We start from the raw sequence: 18,960 nt of genomic DNA, 5'->3' as shown, positions 1-18,960 counted from the left end.
AGTCACTGAGTGAATCTGGGAGACTTTAATTACATGTGACTTTTAAGACTTTCATAGATTGATAGGATTGCAGGCAAGTGTTTGGACTAGCTCCTTCAAAACCCCCCTTGACAGAGTGTTCAGATCAATTGTATTCCATCATGAAGGGTTACTGAAAATTACAGAATTTTTCCTCCCTGTTGTTTTTCCTCTCTTTACATCTTTTAAAGAAATGTAAAATCAGAATATTCACACACTAGTTTAAAAAGGTGATATGTCTGAAGAGTGGTAAAAAAGGTCAGTATGTTAGCAATAAACATGTCAGCAGACTGGAATTAGGTTACAAAAAATTTGGCAGGATAACCCAGACTATCTGGATTTATAAACATACAGATTAAAATTCATCTGGAATTCAGACTCAGAAGAATAAAAAAATGATGAGAGAAAAACACACTGGTCTAAAATGCAAACACTCAGAAGCCCAAAAATCTTTAATAAAATAAACAGAAGTGAAAATCAGAGGAGTGATTGGGAAAAGAAAGATCTGAGATTATATTCATATGGGATCCCTGGTTATCAAGCAGAGTTAATGAAATAAAACAAGAGCTAAGTACATCCGGTTAATTAGGAAATACTCTATTAGTGAGTGACAGCATCTCTGATGTTTGCCCCTTTGCTACTCTGACTATACATCATGAAAATAGACTTTAGAAAGAACTAGGGTTGAAGCTGGTCACCTCTACCCCCTTTACTGGGGAGAAGAGGTGGGGTCGTAAGTGCTGTATGTACTCTATGAAGGAAAGCTATCTGAGTGGCCAGCCAACCTTCCTGACAATTGTCTGTTCAGCTCCCAGAAACAGTGGTGTTTTCTGTTACCAGAATTACTAGCCTTCCCTTCTCTCTTGTGTCCAGCTGACTGGACAATTAATCTATCTTGCTTTTACTTCAGACTGTATCTGCAGCTCCCTTTTCCTTTCTTCATAAGATCTTCTTCACTCTTAAAAGGCAGAGATTTCAGAGCCTTTTCTTGGATTCCCTAGCCTTCAACTCCTTTGGAAATTTTCTTTCTTATACTGATAACTTTTTGGCTTGTGAGCTCAATCTCTCATTTCCCTCACTTAGGAGTAACTCATTCTCTGTGTTAGAAGAAAGGATTGTTGAGAATTTTTCTCTATACATTGCATAACCTGGGGAAATTACATGATTCCATAACTTTGTTTTGATACAACAGAAACTTGTCTCTGAGAAAAGTGTGTCAGTCAGCCTCCATATCTATAAACATTGGTAGAACCACATAGTCAAACTGTCAGGTCCAAAGTTAAACCCAATAAAAACTATTGGCAACCAGTCTGTGGAAGCAAAGCCGTATTATCCAAACCTCATGTTGCCTTGGAGATGCTGTCTCTTTAATCTTATCAAGTTCTATTTCCCTTGACATGAAGTTGTTTAGGAAGCTGATACGCAGTTGAAACAGTCCTTCCTATTTACCCCGTGAACCCATCTCCTTTTCCTTCCTAGGCTAGACAATGCCCACCAAATGTCAACACCATCAGTCTTTTCTATATCAAGCCCAGTCTCTAATTGCCCAAATAGAAGATCTTTTGTCAGGTCTTTCAGTGTAGCACCCGAGGACATAATACAGAATCCCACCTTTTTTTTTAAAGATTTCTTTATTTATGCATATAGAGCTGGGCTACAGGCCAGAGGTGCAGAGGTGGTGAGAGGATTCACCAGAGACAGTGGGGAGCAGAACAGGTCTGCCAATGAAGTACACTGCTGAGGAGAGCAGGGGGCAGGTCAGGAGAGGTCTGCTGCACCATGTAGGTCACCTCTGAGGCGGGGTTCAAATTCATGCTGAAGTTGCTTTAGCTTCTTAGTGCTGTGCTTTGACCCGCTGCGCCATCAGCCAGGGCCCAGAATCCCACCTTTTAACCATTTATTAAGGGTCTCCCTGATGGTGCAGGGATTATAGTTTCAGCACTATCAAGCTATCACTTGCCATTGTGGCATTAGGCATGAGTTTGATCCCCAGCCAGGAAGCTGACTCACATGGCACAGCAGACTTCTTCTATCCCACCCTCTGCTCCCCTCAACAGTGTATTTCAGTAGGTTCACCAGTTCTACTCCCCACTCTTGTCTCTGGTGAATCTTCTCACACGCACACACAAACCCCACCTCCACCACTGCCAGTCACCTCTGGCCTACAGCTTAGTTCTAGTTCTTGTATGTATAAATAAATAAAGAACTCTTTTTAAAAAATAACCTTGCAAATAACTTGAATTTTAATATTTATTGAGATGTGTCATTTTACATCCCAACCTAACCTTTATAATGCTATAAAGCACCTTTTTCTCAACCAAGGAAAAATGGTGTATTAGTCTCTCACACTAGCCCCTAGAACTGGGGCTTTACGAAACTTCTTTAGTAAAGGGACATAGTTAATTTGCTAGTCTCTGTGGGTCATACAGCATCTGTCTCACCTACACAACGCTGTCTTTGCAGCACAAAAACCACTATATACAGTATGTAAATGAAGTGATCCAATATAACTTCATAGACACTGAAATTTGAACTTCTTATAATATTCATGTCACAAAAAATTAATCTGTTGATATTTCCGCCCATCATTTAAGCATGTATAACTGCTCTTGGTATTAGGCTTGACGGAAACAGGTAGCAGGCCAGGTCGCTTACCCCTGCACAAGGACAGTTTCTAGCCAACCTAGACATTAACTTTTCCCAATCAACCGCCTAATCCTCACAACTGCTAGCTGGGAGATGCTAAGCATTTAGATTTCTGCAGTTGAAGTTACCTCATACTGTTTTCAGTTTGCCTTAGGTTACATACGTAGCCAGAATAAAATGAATGCACTAGCAGGTTTTCCATCCAGGACATGCCCATAAACTCTAGTTAGAGTAATTATTATGGCAATAGGTATAGGAGTTATTTCATTGTATTGAGCACACCAAACCAAACACTTTCATAGCTCTTTTTCCTTCAGTAGTATTTATTTGTAAGGCAGTTGAAAGGGAAAGAAGGCTTGTCTCCTTAGGATGCCTAAAACTGTCTTATGGGCAGGCCTAGCACTTTTTTCTACTGAGACAGGAAGAGTAACCAGGGCCAAAGTGAGGACAACTGAGCTCACTCCCGGAGCTGGACTTTATAGGTCCATTCTGGTACAAATCATGATCCTTTACAGAAGGGAAAAGAAAGACCATTTCTGACTCTTCTCCCCTCTCAGATCACTTGCACAAAACCTTTCACAAACTATTAGCCATCCAAAATATAATTTTAGACATAATTATTAGATATAATTTGTTTCTCTGTTTTTTAATAGGCCATCACTTTCCAAAACTCTTCTTAGAGTTTCAGTTCTATTTTAGAACTTGAACCCTTCTTATGAATAAAGAATGCTTTAAGATGCTGTCTTTGTTTAAAATATCATGGAGGGAAGTCATTATTTTGTTCTCTAAAATAAGAGTATGCCTATATTTATATAATGTAATACAACTGAGAAAGTTGAAACACACAGATACGGTCTCATCCATCCACATGGTTGGTAAGTCGAGAGCTAGAACTTTGAGTCTAAGATTCTAATTTAAGTTTTATTCTTCACTCTGCATGAAAAGTCATCACTTCCATTTGCGATGTTTATTAGCACTTTCAAAATTTAGAATTGATTTCTTAACAACTTAGTTCACAAAATTTTCTTTCCAAACATCAGGATAAATAATATGATAATCACATAACTCTTGTTCCTTATTACTTTATTACCTCAATTCTTCCATTAAAAAGACCTTTTTTCATCTTGATACTTTTAGAAAAGTTAGTATCCAAGGCCAGCTATAGAATATGTTATCCCTTTTTCTGTCTACACTAGAATATGAAAAGGCAGTGCTATTTTTGGGACTCAGTAAGAACCTCATATATTTATGATCACTCACATGTTGTTTTGTCTTCCTTTACCAGTCCCACTTTCATTAGGAATTAATGTGCTTATGAACTTAGATCTAAAGAGATCTTTTCTATCTATGATTGTAAGCGCTTGATATACTCCATTAAGGGCACTGGGTCATTCCATTTTTGAAAGCACCCTGTATAATGTCCTGGCAGACATTTCTCCTCCCACATAGATATATTAATTTTCTGAATCTACATAGAAAAACAGTGTGATGTGATTGACATCTAGTTCGACTGGCCCAGATCTGCATCTCCTCTTTGTATCAACAGATTTGTACCTTGCACTAGTTATTTGTTTCTATAAAATTGGGATGGTAATTCTAATTATGGCACTATTGTAAAAATAAATGAGTTACTGTATATAAGATTTTGAGTATTAGTTTTCTTCTTTCTTTTACTCCTTCCTTACAGTTAAATTTCTCAGAGCAACGGCTGGAGCTTTTAGGAACAGCTTAATTTTATGAAGTAAAATTGATTGACCCTAGTGTAGCTCTGATTTGGGTTCTATATATATTTCTAAAGAAGTCAGTCTCAGTTTAACTTTCCTCCCTACCTCTGGGTCATCATTCCTTTGCTATTAAGACAAGGCCATGTCTTTTGTATTTCAGTATTGCCAGTAAAATATCTTCATTTCTGTGAAGATGTCCTGTCTTCCCAGTGACTTCAGAATCCTCTACATTAGGCAGTTTAAGCTAAACCATTCTTGGTGTCTTTGCCTCTGTCTTATCCTCAGATGAACCCTAAAGGGACCTGTGATAGTTCCATGTAAATAGCTTGCACTGAGAGCCTTGTCTTTCTAGCAGGTTAAGAATTCCTTGGTCAAGCCTAAAAGCATTTTGACAGTTCTAGGTACTAATGAGAATAGATTCTTGTTACGGCTGAAAAGTAATATGACTGATAAGTAACAGATTACTCTGAAGTCATCTTTATTTCCAGTGTAGCCCTTTCTTTTGAAACTAATCTTTAGTCATAAGTACCTCCTACAATGTAAGAAATGCCTACCTTCCCTGTTTACTACTGTTAGGAGAGTCGATGCCTGTGGGTCCCGGTGTGTGCACTGGTTGAGAATAATAGCCTCCACACCAGACAGGAGAGCAAGCAGTGTGGGCTTAATGACGCAGGGGGGAAGAACTCCTTACAGCAGAGGGGTCCACAGAGGGTGTCCATTTACTCCAGCCCCGTCTGACTAAGATGGTCGGACTCCTGTTGTCATGTGCCAGACTACTGAAAGCACAAGGTGGTCAGGAATTTTCCGGATGGTGGTTTGGTTTCCTAATTATCCTGTAACTGGATCTTACTCCATCCAGGTAGTGGCTCGCTCAGCAACATTTCAGTAGAATACTTCTGTTTTCTTGGGAGCTGTTTTGTTCCTTCTAATCCTATATTGTTTAAAATCACTGTCTCATGTCTCAGCCTTCCTGTTCCCCAAGTTCCCCCAGCCTCAGCTTCTTTCACTATAACCTCCAGTTGACAATCCACCAAATATGTCAGGATAGAAGGCAGAATTATAAGTTAGAATGGTCTGGTTAGAATGGTCTGGACTTATGGATATTTCTTTTAAGTGTCAGGCATGTAAAAGCAGGATTTTAGAAATAGGTTTTAAGGAAGAAAAAAAGTTGACATTAGGATACAGAGAAGAACTTTAAAGCTACCAAGAAGTCTCTAAAAGAGAGTGTACCATTAATTTGATGTTTGTATTGTTTATTTTTGGAAAGGTACAACCATATAAAGAAGTATGAGCCATAGTAAGGAGTAATATTTAATACTATTGATTCTTTTTTTGGAAGAGCTTTAAAATAATTAAACTATAAGGGAAAAGATTTAAGAGCTCTCATTTTAAAAAAATATGCTTCCCAGAGATAAAGAATGCCACTGTTTGTTTCTAGGATAGTAAATGAGCAACTGCAGCGGTCACTTGATGACTATCAACATCGACTTTCTGAGCAAAGAAGTGAAGTTGAATTAGCCCAAGCACAAATTAAAACACTGGAGGAGAAAATAGGTGAGTGCTTTTAAATTTTGGTTTTGCTAATCTGAAGTCACTTTGTCTTACAAACAAACCTTCATTTACAGGTAATCTACATCTTAAGATGACTTCACAGAATGAGGAGGCTCATGTAATGAAAAAGACCATTGGCGCTATTGATAAGGAGAAAGACTTTCTTCAGGAGACTGTAGATGAGAAGACCGAAAAGATTGCAAACTTGCAAGAAAACCTAGCTAATAAAGTATGTGACTGTTAAATAGCATTGTCTAGTATCTGAACAGAAAAGGTGATTTCATTCTCTGTTTCACAAATGACATTCTTATTGGCCATGTACAAGTTCCTAATACCAGACTTTATTAGAAGGTGTTTAAATTTCATTTTATTTCAGTAATTTGAAGCAAAAGTTCCTTTACTGCTTGAATGTGACTTTTATCAGATATGGTTATATAGTTACATTAAACTTAAGGAAACCATTCACGTGCCCATGGTGGGTAGAAACATGCATGTGTAGAACATCTGGGACACAGAAACATGCTTCCTTGGAACTTTTGTTTATAGTGTAATTATGTAACTGAACTATAAATTCGATAAATTATGGAAATTAAGTTAAAGATTTCTGTGAGGATGGATTAGCATCATGTTTTTAAATTTCCTATAGGACAAAACTATTGCTCAGATGAAGATAACAGTCTCTGAATTCGAATCTTCTCTGAAGTAAGTAATCAGTGAAATGTTTTCAGTGAATGCCAATTTGGTCTAATTAAGTAATAATCCAGCAGTAGGAAAATTTCCTTGTTTATTTTTTCCAGTGTTACCATTGGCAGCATACTTTTATCAGTCTCCTGGATGAAATTATCTTTTTTAACTTACCCTCATTCTCTCATCCCCACCTTTAAGTCATTCTAACTTATTATTCTTTAACATTTCTACGTGCCTTTCTTCTACTGTTAGAACTCTTACCAGGACTTAGTCATTAAACCTTAGATTACTTTAGTGATCAGTTTGGAATTTATTATACTATGTAAACCTATCTTGAATACTATTAACAAAATTTTACATTTTTTTATCTGTTGTCTCCAGCTCAAGACAGAAGTTAATTTTATTTAATTACTCTTTCATCGTATATGGTAGTGGAGAATACAATATTAAGTATCTCCCACTTGAATTTGTTTTGTTTTATTCCTAACACTTGCAAGTTTTCTGTTTTTACTTGACTTTAGGAATAATTTAATTGTTTATTTCATTTGCATATAGTGATTGATAGAGATCTCATATAGTAGCTTTATTTAATTAGTATCTTAATTGAGTTGTTAGAATTTCTTGTATTGTGAGCATGCTTAGTTCCAAATATAACAATTATCTTTTAAATGAACTAAATCCAAAACATTTCCTTTGTTATTCCCATATCACCCATTTAACAGCCAGCTAAAGGAAACATTGGCTCATCGAGACCGTGAGATAACCAGCCTCCGGCGCCAGCTGGATACAATTCACAAAGAACTTGATGAAGTAGGAAAATCTAAAGAAATAGCTTTTAAGGAAAACAGACGATTACAAGATGATCTGGCTACAATGGCAAGAGAAAACCAAGTATGAACACAATGCATAACTTTGATAGCTTACAATATACAGATTTACAGTATGTTTGTTGTTTGCTGAATTTTAAAGCTCTAAATATGTTTCCTAAAATTTGATTATACTAATAATGGCACGAGAAATAATCATCTGAGGAGAATGGTGTTTGTAAGAGTCTTTAAAAATATAGTTTAGAATGCTGCTCTATATTACAGGGCATCTAATGGATGCGGCTTCCTCACTGGAAGCATGGAATTCTCTCTGAGCTTTGTCACTTTACTGGTTGGGGCCACTGCATCACTCCCAGGACAAAGTTGCTGGGTTATAAAGACCCACAATAGATTTAATCATTCATACTTACACCTAGTGACTTAGAAACATACCTGTAACTTAATGAATATCATAGAATGGAAAGTACTGAAAGGTGTTGACTTTAATGCACTAGTTTGTTAAAGGATTAAAAATTAATTTCAGTATAAAGAATATTGCTAAAATATGAATTTAAAATATGCAGTCCCTGAGTATAGCTAGCCCTTCATAAAAGTGCCAAGTCAGAACTGTTATAAGTGGTTTATAATGAGGTTTGGTTAAAAAGCCCAGTTTAGCCAAAATGCTTGAAAATAACACCAATGAACAGTGTTACTTTTTTCCTATTCTTTTTTTATTCCCCAGATTCAAAAAAAGTGATAGGAATATAAGTAGAACTCCTTAGATACTGCATTCATTTTAGATTTATCTTTAATTTTTGGTTTTATAGGAAATCTCATTGGAATTGGAAGCAGCAGTGCAAGAAAAAGAAGACATGAAGAGTAGAGTTCATAATTACATAACTGAGGTGTCACGATGGGAGAGCTTAATGGCTGCTAAGGTGAAAAAGCATTATTTAGGTTGGATTTAAGATGGATATTTTTCAACTTTTTCATGTTTGTTGATTCTGTGTTGTCTATTAGAAATTTACTTAAGAGAATTGGCAAAGGTCTTGCCAGCTGTCTCCTAGTATTTCCCTGCAGATGTTACTCCATATACTATCTGCACATCGTTTATGCTTCCTAAATCAAGGCAAAAATGCCATTTTGTGTATATGTTTATCACATGGGTATTTCAGTGAGTGACAATTACTAATTTAGAAACAATTATATTTAAACCAGGAAAAAGAAAATCAAGATTTGTTAGATAAGTTTCAGATGCTTCATAATCGTGCAGAAGACTGGGAGGTGAAGGCCCATCAAGCTGAGGGAGAGAGCAGCTCAGTTCGACTGGAACTTCTTTCTATTGACACAGAGAGGAGGCACCTACGAGAAAGAGTGGAACTATTAGAAAAAGAAATTCAGGAGGTAATGCATTCATCTTGTGAAGACACTGCTTAGTTAAACAGGAAACACTCAAAGATACTTATGGCTTAAGCATTGATAAAATCAAATTTCATATCTGTTAAGCACTAATTCTCTATTGTCTCTTCCCCTAACCCCTGGCAACCACCATTCCACTTCCTCTCTTATGAATTTAACCTGCATATATAAATGGAATCATAAAAATATTTGTCTTTTTGTGACAGGTTTAAGTCCAATTTATTTTTTTCCTCCCGTTCCCTGTATTTTTTGGTGTCACCCAAGAAATTGTTGCTAAATCTAGTGTTATAAAGCTTTTCTCTTGACTTTTCTTCTAAGAATTTAACATGTTTATATTTTATTTGTGTATTTTTTTTCTGTAATTGTTGAAATTTATACACCTTTATAGCATAGTATTAGTTTTTTTTTTATAACAGTTTATTTTTACATTATTTTGTACATTTTGTTTTCCATCTCAATTGTAATCCCCACGGGCACAGAATTAGATTTTTAATGTTGATTCATTTCAGTAAATCCTATTAAAAATAATATTTTCAAGTGTGGAATACTTCCCAAATACTGGAAGTGGAGTTCATAGTGCTTTGTATTTATCACTCACAATTTAAATTGTGAGAAATTTAAAATGTAGATTATTATACCAGGAAAAATATCTATTCAGTATTTCACACTTTATATACTATATTTCTATATACTATATTTCCTAAATTTGTGTATTATTATTATTAGATTAAATTAAATTTGAATATAATTTCAGATATTTAGTTCTAAAGAAAACTCCACTTTTAAAATACTTTTAGAATAATTTAAGGACAACTGAGTGGTAAGTAGAGGTATTACATTTTCTTAAAAGTGCATTATCATGGGCTCTCCCTGGTGGTGCAGTAGGTTAAAGCACAGCACTAAGAAGCTAATGCCACCTCAGCATGAGTTCGATCCCAGCCCTGGAGGTGATCCACATGACTTGGCAGACCTCTCCTGACCCACCCGCTGCTCCCCTCAGCAGTGTACTTCACTAATCTGCCTGTTCTGCTCCCCACTCTGTCTCTGGTGAATCCTCTCACCGCCCCTGCACCTTTGGCCTGTACCCCAGTTCTATATGAATAAATAAATAAATCTTTAAAAAAAAGCATTATCATAGTAGAACTTATAAAAGAAAAGTTAATTTAACTTCAAATACCCCTCATAATTCATAAGAACCTAACAGTTTCCATCTTTGCATCTTTGAAATATATACATGAGGTACTTAATTACCATGATTAATAGTTATACAGAGTTCATTGTGTTAAGCATTAAATAGGCCATCTTTAAATAGAATTCAACAACTTCCTGAGAATATGTTAAAATATGCAAAAACTGATTCATATATATAGTGAGTTTGTGGCTATACATATTCAAGTCCTTAAAATTGTCAGAATACTTTTATTTTTCACCTATTTATTTTTCTTTTTTTCAGCACATAAATGCACATCATGCTTATGAATCTCAGATCTCATCAATGGCAAAAGCTATATCTACACTAGAAGAACACCTGAGACATCAAGAAGATGAGAAAGCATCAGCAATAAATGATTTGTCATCTCTTAGAGAACTGTGCATTAAGCTTGACTCAGGCAAAGATATTATGACTCAACAGTTGAATGCCAAAAACCTTGAGTTGGAGAGGGTAAAATTTAAGATACTGTTTAATTGAGTCCTATTCTCATTGTTTTGCTTTATCAGTTCCTACCCAATATATATGTTTCCTTTTGAAGCAGTTACTTTTGACCATAAGATTTCAACAACTAGATATGATCACTAGATTTCTCGGGCAAACGGAGTGATGAAATTAAGTGCTCTTTGGTTTGGAGTAAATGGAGAATATGAGGCCTATAGTTACAGAAGAGGAACATATCATAATTCTATCTCTGTTTAAAGATAAAATGTAAACGAAGTATCAAGCACTATCATTTCCTAAGTGAAATGTTTTTTCTGATTGAAATACAGGATATTTAAATCTTTCTTAATTGTAAAAGTCTAGATAACTGGAAGTTTCTGCCTGTAAACTGAAATATTTCTTTTAAATAACCTAGTATTTGTGTTCAAATATAGATGTTTTCATTTTCTTCATTTAAATAGTATTTTTATGTTCAAATAGCTAAGAAATTCTAGTACTGACTTGACTATGTGTCAGAGATACATATTTAATAGGCTAGAAAAGCCTCCTTGCTGATAAGTTTGCCACATTGTAGGAATTCAAGTTAATAGTCTGAGTGAGAACTATTTGAGGGTTGTGGTAGGTCATAAGACCAAATAAGCCCTTACTAAATTGGCAAAAATTATTTAGGAAATAAGATGTTTTTCTTAAGCTCAAAATCTTAAGCTGGCCCCAAAATGGAACAACTGATGGGTATGAGCACTGCCGATAATTTTGATGCGTGTCTGAATTCATACTGAAGTGATCTGTTTTGTTTTTCTTTTTAGGTTATAGCAGAATTAGAAAATGTAAAATCAGAATCAGACCTGTTAAAAAAACAACTGTTAAGTGAGAGACATACAATTAAAAACCTTGAGTCATTGTTGGCTACAAACAGAGACAAAGAATTTCAGTCTCATTTAACCTCCCATGAAAAGGATACAGAAATTCAGCTACTGAAAGAGAAGCTAACCCTTTCAGAAAGCAAATTGTAAGTGTCATAAGTCAACCTACATGAGGAAATAGCTGGTCAAAAAGAACTTTTGATTGGGAAAGAGAGGAGGATGGAAATGTGAAGCGTGGTACAAACCAAAATATTTTAACTATGTGGCTGCTGCTTTGAGAAATTTGGGAATTTAATTCTGGAGACACAGAGTGTTTGGAGATGTATTGAGTGTTGGTGGATTTGTATATCATCACAGAGAGGTGTGTATCCCTAGCAGTGAATGAGTGAGCTTTAGAAAAATGCCTCAATTTTAGGAAGACAGAAAAGAGTGCAGGAAGGGAGAGAACATGTCAGGATGGGGGTGAGTCTGTTCTGTCTCATAAAAGTCTTCATATGTGCTGTGAGGTTTGAGGCTTTTAAGTATAATCTTTATCTTTTAGTAGATTGATAATGGTATCTCTTTAGGATGGAGAAATGGGTACATATTTGTTGGTAGAGAGGAGGAAATTCACAGTGGAATAATTATATATCTATATATAATAAATATAAAAATATATTTGTAATATATATATTTTATATATATATAATAGTTTATTTTTACATCATTTTGTACATTTTTCCATCTCAGTTGCAATACCCTTGGGCTTCCCATCATCAAATCACCCATGCACCATCACCATAGTGGAATAATTACCTTTTTAAGAAGTTAGGAATATTTCTCTTTCTGAAGCAGGACTCAAGAAAGAGCCAGTGAAAATACATATTTTCTGATGTATTCGTGTCTGTTCAAATTTGTATCTCCAGCATCACTGCAGTGCCTGCCACATACTAGAGCAGTTCCATAAATGTTAAATAAATGAGATAAATGAAAAAGAAAACTTTGTGCCAGAAACTCCAAAAGATTTCAGAATTAGTATTGAAGTCTTGATCTTTATCCTCCTTAATGACCACCTTTACTTGTGTCTATTCATAACAAAAACAAAAATTTGTAACAGTTGACTCTACAACACAGAATGTATATTTATTTATTTTTAAATCTGTTTTTTAAGAAGTAGCCAGAGCCGGGAAAATACCATGCTTCGTGCTAAAGTAGCACAGTTCCAGACTGATATTGATACTCTCAAGAGGCAGATTTCAACTGAAAGATATGAACGGTAAGAAAAAATTTTAACACTGAAATGTATTTTTACTTTTTCCCAGCCCTATTCCAGAAAGGATTTACTGTGGCTTTACAAATAGCAAAATTTTTTAGCATTAGTACATAAAATAAGTTTCTTCGGCAGTTCTTTCTAAAAAGACAAGTATTGTAGAAATAATGTCATTACAGTAAATGAAGGAAATCTAGAAGCGTTTTTAAGAAATTGGGGTATTATTTCAAAGGATATAGTTAGGTAATCAACAGGCTGGTAAGGATTCTACAGGAAGCTTAACAGGAAAGTCCAAATACAAATCATCATAAAAGTGATGAAGATCGAGAGCAGTTAACAATATGTGTCAGATTATTATGTATGCATCTGATTAATCTTACCAACAGTGTACTTTTATGTATATTATAGGAAACCAAGAGCATACAGATAGTCAGTTGCCAAGCCAAAACTAAAATCTTGGCACACATTTCTAATTTTGAAACCTCTACAACAAAGTCCATACAATTTGATCATTTTCATGCTGACTTATAGTTTAGTTCGTTTGCTTTATTATGTTGAAAAAACCTCCACTTCTCCCAAACAGGAATGAGATCTGCCTTTAATAGTTAAAATTGAAAATTGTATGTTGTTTTCCTTTGGGTGCTCTTTCCTTGTATATTAATAGTGTTCGATGCCAACATTACTCAGATTTTGTTCTCTAGTAGTGGCCAAATTGCTTGTTAGGTCTACTTTTTAGCTGTCTTATGCTTAATTTGCATCAAAATATAAGATGCTTTTTGGTGATATGGTTTTTGGAGTATAGATGGGAATTACCTAGGAAATTGTTTTTTTGTGATTTCAGAGAGAAATAAAACCCAAGATTGTATCGGTCTCATGAAAGTTGTATTACTCTCTTATAACTTAGATTAGTTTCACTTTTTTTAAGAATTTATTTATGCATACAAGAACTGGAGTGTAGGTCAGAAGTATTGAGAGGTGAGAGGATTCACCAGAAACAGTGGGGAACAGGAGGAACTATTGAAATACCCTGCTGAGGGTAGCAGCAGGCAAGACAGGAGAGGTTTTATTGTGCCTTGTGGGTTGGCTCCGTGTTGGCTCCCTGCTGGGGGATCCAACTCACTGTGGTGACTGGTGATAGCTTGGTAGTGCTGAGACTTAACCCCAGCCCCACCAACGAGGCCCCTAGAAGACTAGTTTCTTAATGTTCTAAATTATACATATATAATGAATTTCCTTCAAATCCTAAGGCAAGCTCTCTGTAACCTAGTGCTATAAACCACTCAGCCCTTCCCTTTCCCTAGCCCTTGGTTTTCAAAGAAACCTTGAGCCACTCGAGCGTGTTATTCCTATCCTTCTAAGAAGCCATGAAAACTTCAAGGGGCAGGGAGTATATGTAAACGAGGTCCTTTAGGGAGCTAATAAAGAGCAAGTGTTTGTAAAACATTGAACTAGGTAGCAATCCGCGTGCTAAAGTACTCAAGGCAGAAAACGTCTAGATACCAGACCCTGAATAACCTACAGAGGAGCTGACAGCACCATCACCAAGCTTGGGGGACTAACACAGACACAGGGGAGGCAAGCCTAATAGAGAGTGGGTTATTTCCCATATGGCACTTGGGAGTTTAAGATAGGAAGAAGGAAGAAAGCTAGATTATTGTGCACAAATTGCAGGAAGGATGGAGCAGAGGAGGTAGATAAACAGCTTTGAAAATCTGTACTCAGAGAACTGATATGTAGTCCGAGGATTTTGATGTCTTTTTTATTACATGATCATTAGTTAAATCTGATATCAATTACTTAAAAATCATAATAGTATCAAGGATTTAAATTTAGTAGAAATACTAATTAATTGAATAGAAATTGCAAATTAATAACAATAAAAACCTACCTTTTGATTTTTTTTAACAGTAATTACATATAGCCTCTTTATTGATGCTGTTTTTTCTTTGATCTTTACTGACAGAGAACGAGCAATCCAAGAGATGCGTCGGCATGGTCTTCCCACACCACCATTTAGTTCTACTCTAAAGTCTCCTTTGCATTCTCCTGAGAGTATGAATTAATGCTTAGCAGAAAGGTATGTATGTCACACCACAGACAGGTAAAACTAATCTTTAATTATAAAAAATTTAAGAAGTAGTTTTCTGTGCAGGGAGAGAGTGAGCTGCCTAGAAAGGTGGTCAGGCAGGCTCTCTCTCTAAAGTAACAGATGTTGGTGCTGATGGTTACATGGGTATAATTAACTGTAAAATCTCACCGAATTAAGTAATGCAAACTATGCATTTTATTGTTCATAAATTGTTCCACATTTCAAAAAGAAGACATTCACAACAAAACCTTAAGTGGTAATATGAGATTCACAGGGTAAGTACTTGATGAAGTGTCAGATTCAAGGTTTAAATAATAGATGGTAAAGTGTGAACATGGACATAGAAACAGGAACACGTGGCATAGTATATTCAGTCTGACAGAAACGTCATCTGGTTGAGAAATAATGAGGGAGAAAGGTGTGGAAAGTAAAATGTAATACATGGGATATGAGGCTAAGTTAGTGATTACAGACTTTATTCTATAAGTCAGGGGAACCTTTGAAGGGCCTGCTGGGTAGAGGATGGATGCATGTGAAGGGTTAAGATGTAGAAGCTATTTTGGTGGATTAACTTCACCACTGTATTTATGGATACTGTGGGAAAGGTATAAGCCAGAAACAGACAAGTAAGGGGTATGAAATGAACAGTAGAATCAGTTCAAAGTCAGTATAATAATATTGAAAGCTAGGACAGATTTTTAAAATTAAGTTATAATATATACATAGAAAGTACCCTAAAATAAATATCAGTTCAGTGAGTTTTCACAAATTGAATGTACCGCTATAATCTGCACCCACATCAAGTAAAAAGACATCACTCCTCCTGGGCTCCCTTATGGTATGACCCCTTCTCTAAAAACATAGATTACTTTTTGCTTATTTTTGGTCATTTTATAAATGATTTTTTTTCCCTCAGTGGTACATTTATGAGATTCATCTATACTGTTCTTATTCTTCTGGATTGCTCAATCTTGTCCTGCATAGTATTCCATTATGTGACCTCACCATTCTGCTACTCATTTCATTTCCAATTGAGCTATTACAAATAAGTTGTGATGACCATTCTAGTACCTAATTTTTGTAAAGAGATGAGAACATTTCTTTTGGGTATATACACAGAAGTGAAATTGTCAAATCACTGGATATGCATTTCACTGCATGTCAGGTCATTGGGCATGCATATGGTCAAGCTTGAGCAGATATAGCGGCAGTTTTCTAGGACACATTAGCCAGGGTAAGCAGAATGGGCCAATTCTTAGAGGTAACAATGAATGAGAAGAGTCATCATGAATCAGAACCACGGTTTGAAAGATAGGTGGCTGGAAAACATGCTCATTGGCAGTAATATTTAAGTCAGTCTTTTTAGAAATTATGTGTCTCTGCTTTTAGTAAAAGTATGTAGAAGATAATTAGGTGTTAAGCATTCCCTCGATGACTCAGAATTCTCGTTATGAACATTAGTGCTGTGCTTTAACATGCTGATTTCCCCAGCATTTATTGGTGTTTGTATGGCCTCTGTTTAAGTAGCTCCTGATTGCTGTACTTTTGCTTGTTTGCTGTTTTTTTTTTGTTTGATTGATTAAAAAATTTATTTTCTACTTTCACTCTGAGGTTCTCTTCTCAGAGCTGTAATCACTGTATCTTCACACTTTCTAAACTACTGCATTAATTTGAATGTGATTAGATGAAGGTTCATCTTCTCATTATAAAGCCTTATAGCAATTGTGACACATTTTCTTATGCATTTAATTCAGATATTGGAAAACTAGGGTTATCGGCTAAATCTGTCATCCTGCTTATTTTTGTATATTGAACTTTACTGGAGTATAACTACACTTGTTTGTCTATATTTTATATAAGATTGCTTTTCTGCAGAGAACTGTGGTCTGCAAATCTAAAGTATTTACTAATTGGCTCATCATATTCTGTCACTTCTGGAAAAATCAAAATTTATTTGAAAAAACAAATAATTTCTTAGTTTTATAAAAATCGGCTTGACCTTGTAGACCCCCCCAAAAAGTTTTTGAGGACTCCTAGGGATCCCCAGGCTAAGTTAATACCACTAATATAGTTTCACAATCTTTAAAGCTGTGGTAAATTAGAAAACCTTTTTTAATTGCGATAAAATAATATAACATGAACTTTGCCATCTTTACTACTTTAAATGTATACCTTATATAGCATCAAATTGATAGCATATGTAACTATCACCAAACAGCACTTCCACAAGTTTGCATCACCCATATAGAAGGTCTGTGCACAAAACACAGTAACTTTTCATAGCCCCAATGTCCCCATCTTTACCCCTGGAAACTTCTCACTTACTTTTCTGTCTATGAATTTGCCTTTTCTAGATTTTCTTAGTGAAATCATATGTATTTGTCTTCTTGTTTCTGGCTTATTTCACTTAGAGAAATGTTTTCAAGGTTCATGTTGTAGAACGTACTAGAACTTCATCCCTTTTTTATGCCTGATAATATTCTTGTATGAGATACCGTATTTTCTGTATTCATATGTACATTGATGGACATTTGGGTTGCAGCTGTGAAAATACTGCTGTGAACATGGATGTCTAAATAAAATTCACTTCAAGTCCTACCCAGAACAGATATTAGATAGCATTTGATATAGTTCCTTCTCATATTTAACTTATAATAAGCACAAACATAGTGGTTATACATGCATATGCAATTCTAATAGAGATCATACCCAAAGTAACTTTTATCCTGTTTTTCATTTTCTCTTTAATATTGTTGTAAATATTTATTTTTGTTATTGAAAGTATTTTCAAAAATGGTGATCTAATTTAAAAATAGTGACCTAATGATTTGTCATATTAAATCACTATTTACTGAGAGTAGAAGAGCAGGGGGAGAAGTGGAAGAGCAAAGTGGGGAGGCACAGGGGAGGGTGGTGGAGGGTAGTAGGTGTCTTCGTTTGGTTGTGGTGTGGTGCCAGCACCTGAGGGGTGCTCTTGTGGTTCTAAATCACATACAGTGTTGTAAACCAAAGTTACCTCAATTTAAAAAACAAAGATAACAGGCAACTATTAATTGCCTATGATTAATCATCTCTTAGGGGACTGATAGCTTGTTACGCTTTTCCCCTTATATTTTACAATAGTGTTAGACAACATATCTGATAATTTCTCCTATAGCATGTATGTTATCCTAGATACAGAAAAATATATTTTTCATTGTGGGATTTTTTTTCCTATTTAAATTGGTATGTTTTAGTTTATGGACTGATTAGATAACATAAAATTAAAATATTTGACTATCCATAATATGCTGCTTTTCAGACTCAGACAACATCATTTATAGTACGTGTAATATTTTATTAAGCTTTGACATTGTAATATCCATTCTTTTATGTGATTTTTCTCAGTTAGCACACTGTATATTCCGTCCTTTTCACTTGAGTTCAGTTAGTCCTCATGTACTTTGATGTGCTTTGGTCATTTGAGGGGGAATATGTCTTTGAAGTATAGAACAGTACTTCTTACCTATTAAGTATAAATTGACTGTGGGCAAAGATTTTATTAGAGACTATAATTTCAGTTTATAAAACACTACTGCATTTCAAGATTTTTTTAATGGATACTGATTTATTTATAATTTTTCTCTTACTCCATCTTTCCCTTTTTCAGAATGATGGTTTTTCAGTCGTTGGCTATGTGGATTTTTAAAAGGACAAAACAGTAATGAAATAATTCAAGTACTTGTTCCTGAAAATCATGAACATTGACACAAATTCTACCTCTGTCAACTTTTATTTAAATCAGTGAATATTTATGTAAAAAAATTTTGGTTTAAAAGAGCTATATATATGTATATATGTGACAAACAAAATACGCATTAATATTGCTAACTGATATTGTAACTGTGTTTTTATTATTCCTGACTTACTCCTCAAAGTTTGTTTGCACTGATCATTAACACAATGTATTGTTCACATTATGCTTTAATTTTCTTTTTCGTAATGAGCCATCATATGTGTGTGTAAATATTCTTGTTTTTTTACATATTTTTAGTTTTCATGCCTATTATTATAACCCATATCCTTAATACATTAACAAGGATTATCAGTTTGGATACAATGATGTCATGCTTAAATTTTTTTTTGTTAGTCTAAAATTAATTATTCACCAATTGCTATCACTGAGGGGAATGTATTTAGGTCATTCTTACATTAGAAGAGATCTTGATAAAATAATGGCTACCACATGTAATTTATTATTGCCAATTAAGAGAA

At 35.0% G+C, this 18,960-nt stretch overlaps 1 protein-coding gene across 2 annotated transcripts in view; it reads left to right on the top strand.

Annotated features, from left to right (window-relative positions):
* The window catches only part of CEP135 (centrosomal protein 135kDa), a 46,950-nt gene extending 28,277 nt beyond the window's left edge, over positions 1-18,673 (top strand). The window contains exons 15-25 of one of the 2 annotated variants that reach the window (XM_012724072.1): positions 5,827-5,942; positions 6,014-6,168; positions 6,586-6,641; positions 7,349-7,517; positions 8,260-8,370; positions 8,651-8,836; positions 10,305-10,514; positions 11,312-11,514; positions 12,522-12,623; positions 14,581-14,694; positions 18,356-18,673. In XM_012724072.1, coding sequence (XP_012579526.1) covers positions 5,827-5,942; positions 6,014-6,168; positions 6,586-6,641; positions 7,349-7,517; positions 8,260-8,370; positions 8,651-8,836; positions 10,305-10,514; positions 11,312-11,514; positions 12,522-12,623; positions 14,581-14,680 — 1,408 coding nt within the window. In that variant the 3' untranslated portion in view covers positions 14,681-14,694; positions 18,356-18,673. Of the gene's footprint in view, positions 1-5,826; positions 5,943-6,013; positions 6,169-6,585; positions 6,642-7,348; positions 7,518-8,259; positions 8,371-8,650; positions 8,837-10,304; positions 10,515-11,311; positions 11,515-12,518; positions 12,624-14,580; positions 14,695-18,355 lie in introns of both variants that reach the window. The other variant, XM_004681473.2, reaches the window with a different exon arrangement.
* Positions 18,674-18,960: the final 287 nt, after the last annotated feature.

The sequence above is a fragment of the Condylura cristata genome, unplaced genomic scaffold, assembly GCF_000260355.1.
Source record: "Condylura cristata isolate star-nosed mole 26May11 unplaced genomic scaffold, ConCri1.0 scaffold00012, whole genome shotgun sequence".
Classification (NCBI taxonomy): domain Eukaryota; kingdom Metazoa; phylum Chordata; class Mammalia; order Eulipotyphla; family Talpidae; genus Condylura; species Condylura cristata.
The sequence above is the reverse complement of the archived record's forward strand: the minus strand, read 5'-3'. Positions and strand labels throughout refer to the sequence as shown.